Source organism: Hippoglossus hippoglossus, chromosome 13, assembly GCF_009819705.1.
Source record: "Hippoglossus hippoglossus isolate fHipHip1 chromosome 13, fHipHip1.pri, whole genome shotgun sequence".
Taxonomy (NCBI): domain Eukaryota; kingdom Metazoa; phylum Chordata; class Actinopteri; order Pleuronectiformes; family Pleuronectidae; genus Hippoglossus; species Hippoglossus hippoglossus.
The window spans coordinates 23,370,683-23,377,100 of record NC_047163.1 but is presented as its reverse complement, the minus strand read 5'-3'; the positions used below and the strand labels follow the sequence as shown (position 1 = coordinate 23,377,100).

At 40.3% G+C, this 6,418-nt stretch overlaps 1 protein-coding gene across 1 annotated transcript; it reads right to left on the bottom strand.

Annotated features, from left to right (window-relative positions):
* Positions 1-4,235: 4,235 nt before the first annotated feature.
* Positions 4,236-4,992, bottom strand: ly6d (lymphocyte antigen 6 family member D). Its single transcript, XM_034603412.1, has 3 exons — positions 4,853-4,992; positions 4,505-4,609; positions 4,236-4,389 (listed from the first exon to the last, which is right to left on the bottom strand). The coding sequence occupies exons 1-3, from the start codon at positions 4,902-4,904 to the stop codon at positions 4,310-4,312; spliced, it is 237 nt and encodes a 78-aa protein (XP_034459303.1). The 5' UTR covers positions 4,905-4,992; the 3' UTR covers positions 4,236-4,309.
* Positions 4,993-6,418: the final 1,426 nt, after the last annotated feature.

Genomic DNA, 6,418 nt, shown 5'->3' with positions numbered 1-6,418 from the left:
TGTAGAGGTTAATCCACCAATCATCCATCTCTGTCTGAATCGCTCATGTAGAGAAGAAACAGCTGGAGAGATTAACACTTATGACCTATATTTTCATGCTGGTGTTAGAGGCAGCATGGTGGTCGAAAGGTATTTTGAACACACACCCTGTTAAGCTCAGTCGCTTCATTGTCATATTTTATGTTTTAACTTATTTGTGATGTGGAGCCAGATGTGGAGGCTTTTGTGCTTTTTAGCAACATGAATCATAATAATAAACAGAAAAGATTCCTGAATACTTCAAAGTCAAAGTCAACTTTATTGTCAATTCTTCCAAATGTAGAAGACATTGACAGGATTGAAATAGCATTGGTTTGTGGAAGACGCACAAACACTCAACATATAAGTAACACACTCAACATATAAGAACACAACACAGTAAACAGTCAAAAGGCGCAGGGTAGTTAAGATATAAGGAGTGGAGAGTGGTATAGTGCAAAAATAGATTGTGCAGTACAAAATGACTTAATCGTCGTCGCCTGGAACGCCTTCATAGAAAAGCTGGTCTCCCTATCCATAAAAACATGCACAATGATCACATTATATACTACAAGGATGCTCTCTCCAAAGCCAAATCAGACTATTATGCCAACCTAATTAGGTCTGGCGATGGGAACACAAGAACACTATTTTCTACTGTTAATACCATCTTGCGGCCTCCAGACACTCTTGCACCTCACATGCTCTCCACCGATTACTGCAACAACTTCATGTACTTTTTCAATAGTAAAATTGAAACAATCCATCAGCAGCTGTCCTCTGTGAAACACACCTCTTCTGGTCCACTTCATCCATCCTCCTACGATCCTTCCTTCTCTCCTTTCTCCAGCTTTGAACTTCCATCTGTTGCGGAAATATTAGGTCTCATTCATAAATCCAAATATTCTACCTCTCAGCTTGATCCACTTCCTACTCACCTGGTCAAAACCTATTCACCCTCTTTGTCTTCCCTAATAACTGAAATCAATCACTCCTCTCTCTCCTCTGGTCTTGTTCCACCATCTCTCAAAACAGCTGCAATAACCCCTATTCACAAGAAACCCGGTGCAGACCCCAACAATCTCAAAAACTTTTGATCGATTTCTAACTTACCTTTTCTAGCTAAAATCCTGACAATAATCTGTTGTCACCAATGATCTGTTGATGGCCGCAGACTCTGGACTCTTATCACTACTCATCCTCCTCGAACTCAGCGCAGCATTTGATACCATTTCTCATCACATCCTCCTTGATAGATTAGCTTCCATCAGTATCACTGGCACTTCACTTACCTGGTTCAAATCATATCTCTCAGGCTGCTACCAGTTTGTTCAACTAAAAAACTTCAAATTTACCACCAGTGTTCCTGAAGGTTCTGTTCTAGGTCTTCTCTTCTTTATCATCTATCTCCTTCCAATCGGTCATATCTTCAGGAAATTTGGTATTCATTTTCACTGCTATGCGGACGACACCCAGCTCTATCTTTCCACCAAGCCCAACATTGCCCTCCCACCATCTTCCCTCTCTTCTCACTCAAAATTTCCTCAAACTTAACTGCAATAAAACTTCTCCTTGTTGGCACCAAGTCCACTCTGGCCAAATGTAACAGTTCTTCACTTACAGTTGACAACTCCACAGTTTCTCCATCTCCCCAAGTCAAGAGTCTGGGTGTCGTCCTTGACAGCAATCGATCTTTCGAATCTCACATTAATAACATCACTAGGTCTGCATATTTCTACCTACGCAATATCAACCGACTCCGCCCGTCTCTCTCACCTACCAGCACAGCTATACTTGTCAACGCACTTGTCACCTCCCGTATCGATTATTGCAACTCTCTCCTCTCCGGTCTCCCACTCAAACTCCTCCATAAACTCCAACTGGTCCAAAACCTGCTGCCCGGATCATCACCAGAACCCCATTCATCGAACACATCACCCCTGTCCTCCAACAGCACTGGCTCCCTATCAAATACTGCATCGACTTCAAGATTCTCCTCCTCACTTTCAAGGCTCTCCACAACATGGCACCTCCTTACCTCTCTGACCTCCTGCACAACTACACACCCACCCGTACTCTCCACTCTTCCTCCTCCATGCTCCTCAACACACCTCCTGCCCGGCTGTCTTCCATGGGGTCAAGGGCCTTCAGCCTTGCAGCCCCCTGACTCTGGAACTCTCTCCCATAAGCCATCAGTGAATCTGACTCTCTCCCCACCTTCAAATCCTGTTTAAAAACTCACCTCTTCTGATTGGCTTACTCAGTTAAATTTTTAGTATTTACTTGTTCTTTTATTAGTCTGTTGTTGAATATTGTTTGCATTCATGTTTGGTCTGTTTTTATTGTTTTGTATCTATTTTTATTTGTATTATTTGTACATGTAAGGTGTCCTTGAGTGTCATGAAAGGCGCCCATAAATAAAATTTATTATTATTTAATGAAAAGTAATGTTTATATTACAAATAGCAGCAGATGTAAAATAACAGCATTTAGGGTTAAAATGACAGCAGATGAAATGATTACAAAAAGTGACCTGTGCATGTTTGCACTGAAAAGGAGTTCAGGTGGAGTTCAGTAACAGTTGTTGTTTGGATGAAGGAGTGTGGGTTGGTGGGGTGGGAGGGGCATGATGCTGGGATGGTGTCAGAATGTTAAAGTCCTTGGACGCAGGCCTGGATCTAGACTGCTTAGATTTGGGTGCAATTAGATATCTGGGGTGGGCACCTTTTCAAAAAGTAGACTTAGTGTGGAGTTTTTCAAATTTTTAAAGAACACTTCACAATAGGTATTTCAACCAAGCTGTGGTATAATAAGTATAAGAATAACAATTATAATAAAAATGAGTATTATTATTTGATTATCATTTTCTTACATGTGCCATGCAAACACAATTGCCACCAAACTTTTTTACGCCTGCACAGAAACACACATGCAGGTTCCAGTAAGGAAGCTGTGAATGGACGACACTGCCAGTAAACACAACACTGTAGATATTTCTTTGTGATAAATGTGTCATTAATTTGAAATATGTTACAAAACAGGTTCAGCCCGGCTTGCTTTAGTAAATAAACAAACTGTGAACACCCGAGACTTGGGCTTGGTTGTCCTTTGTGTGTCACTGTTAATGAGTCCCAGAGAGACTGTCTGAAAATGTCATTATCACTGTTTTTAAAAGCAGCAAATCTAAGGTCTAAAAGCACCTGTTTTTTCCTTATGAATGTAATATCTCAGGACCACCTCAAGGGAATTCTTGTTCACTTGGACTCACAGATTAACTGATTTACTGACCTTTTATGAATCCGGGGGGGAAATGGATAGATTGAAACTGCACTGCTTGGCGAATACAACTGCAGTGCAATATTTCCGTAACCTTGTTTTCCTGTTTTATTTTGACGTGCACCCCACTTCCTGTTCCACCTGTTTTCTACCCTTGTGACCGGCTGCACCTGCACTAATGTATTTCACCTGTGTTCAGTTACATCTACTTCTGATGTCTCTGTGTTTCCTTTTGCATTTGACGGTGTGTCTGTTCACATCCCTGGATTTGTTTCTGCTTACTTTTTGCTCTTTCCTGCTTTGTTCCTCTGCTTTCTAAAGTTGTTTTATTCATTTTGGATTTTCACTTCACTCCCCCTGCTCACATTGTCAGTCCACTTTTGTTATCAAATTTACACATTTCACCTGCCTTGCCCTTTTGTCTGCAAACATTTAACCCTGACACACGAGGTGCTCATAAAGTGGCTACACTGTTATTAATCCTTGTAAGGCTCAGTAACTGTGACTTTAAAATATATATTTTTTATTTTTCATTTTATCAATTTCTTATTTTTCTATTTATTAAGTATGGAAAAGATGACTCCAGTTTTACAGTTCTGCAGTGACAGACAACGACCCACATACAGTAGCAGTCGGCTGGTGCAGTGACCCACTAAGTGACATCAGAGAGGGATTACGTGTGTGTGTGTGTGTGTGTGTGTGTGTGTGTGTGTGTGTGTGGTCGCTCTGCTTCCAGCTCTAGTGCATTACAAAAAAGAAAATAAATCATGTCTGTGATAACTTTTGTGTTGCGTAGTTTCAGAAAAGTGGGATGATTGAATAGGCAAAACAAGCAAGGCAAGTTTTTTGTTGTGTTGATTCTTTTAATCAAAGATTAAACAAATCAACAGGATTATTGACAGATTAACATTTGATAAACTAACAAATAGTCTTTCATAATGTTTGTGAGGTTCATTTTTCCACACGACCGTGAACCATCAGAAAGTGAAAGTGGTCTTCGAGCGAGGCCTTGGGCTTAGCATTCGTCCGTCTGGCAGCAGGATGTGAAATCGTCCGGATCACAGAATTGCTCACAGGTACGATCCATCTGATCACCTATTGAAAAACAAATACAACAATTAACAAAACATAAAGCAATAAAACTGTTAAACACGGTCAATCATGGACATCATGGAAAAAGTGAATTCAACTAAACAAGTCGTAAATGTACCATCCATGACAGTTCTGCAGTAAACCTCTGTCAGCTCGCACTCGACCGGAGTCTTGCATTCAACATCTGCACCACTGGTACAGGTGTTGCATCTGAGTGTGAGCACTGATGATTAGAGAATCAAAATTAGAGACATGCTTTTTATTGACCACTTACAATATTGTTAAATTAACAATTAGTATTTAAATATTTAACAGAAAACAATGTCCTCCCAAAAGTTTACATTATTGATAAAATCTAATAGTTGGACTATTATTGTTAATTATTCTAATTGAATGATTTTCAGCGTTTTAATAAAACTATATTAAATCATATACAATAATATAATATAAACCAAAGTTCTCTCACCTTGAGTGCTACACACAAGCAGGAGCAGCAGCGTAAGAAACAGGACCTTCATGTTGACGAATGGTTTGTGCACGAACCTCACGCTCTTTTATACAGGCAAATACTGTCACGCGCATCACATACCAGTCTATTACTTAGTCGTGCACTTCCTTATGTAAGATATTCCAGTAAATGTTCCTTCCTGTAAACCCTGTTGTTGATAAAGGAAAGACAACACCTGAGAAAACAATGAGGAACTTAATTTGGGGTTTTGTGTTACACGAAACCCCAAATTAAGTTCCTCATTGTTTTCTCATGATGGATCACCTTCGACTCTAACTCACTCGTGTGGTTTATCGATGTGGGCCAGACAAAAATTCATCTATTAATTTGATTATGCATCAGATTTTATGAGATTGCTTCATAGAGTGCGGCACTTCAGTTTATATTTTTGCATTCTTTGGCTCTGCAGAAGCACTTGGAGCCTCAGTGGGGCTCGGCACGTCTGACCGGTCAGACAACATCCTTCCCGAAACAGGACAAGAACATTCTCAATAATTGTTTCTGCAGTCGCCTGTGTTGTTATCATCTTAAGGGACTTTTTACAAAACTGCACCTGATTCATGATGTCACAGTGCCACCTCGGACATATTTGTGCGGTTGGTTGATAACTAAAACTATCATGATTCCACCCCTGTGTTGAACTTTTGAAAGACTTTTGATTTGTTATTGGAACTTTAGAGGAAACTTTCTGTGCTTATTTCTCCTTATGTTTGGATTTGGATCCTTTGCTTTTGAATATTTGTATTTTGGGATTCATATCTTTGTTTGCATTTCCAGTTCATTACCTACACCAAGGAGGTTATGATGTTTTCTCCACAGTCCATTTGTTTGTTAGTTGGTTTGTAAGCAACATTCTACTTGGATTTTTGGATTTGTTTGCACTTTGAACTCATTATTTCCTGTTTTAGTTCAAGCTTCTTCGCTTTGTCTCAATTCAGGGGCTGCATCCTACAGAGGCTGCATTTGAATACCGATTTTGTGTCACAGCAGCATGGCTAGGGCTGTTCCATTTGGAAGGCTCCTTCAAATGTGGCCCAGAAATGATCCCATCCCAAAAAAACAGAGGCTGCTATGGCTGGATCCTTCCCAGACGACCAACCTATTCCAGGATTTATTGCACTTCAGTGATGAATCGTTTTAAGAAGAGGTAATGGAGCCTAAAAGGGAGTAGACGTCCAGTTCTTGAGTATCACAATTCAACTCAAATGAACAGCTCAGGGTACACATGTTTAAAAAAAAGGGGGCATTAAAATTGTCTTATCGTGTCCAATATTGCTCTGTTGCTATGCAACCGCAATAAGGACAGGACAAGCTTGTGACGCCACTCACAGAAATCCAAGGTAGACCAGACGTCTCATTTCGGTTTGGCCTTTGCGGTCTATCCGGCCAACGAAGGAGGCGTTCTTTGGGGACCATGTAGTCTCTGTTGTGTCCTGTGTCAGTTGCTTTGTCAGTACTTGGGGACTGCTGTGGTTTAACTATAAAATGCTAAAATCAGAATGCTAACATGTTAATGTCAATATC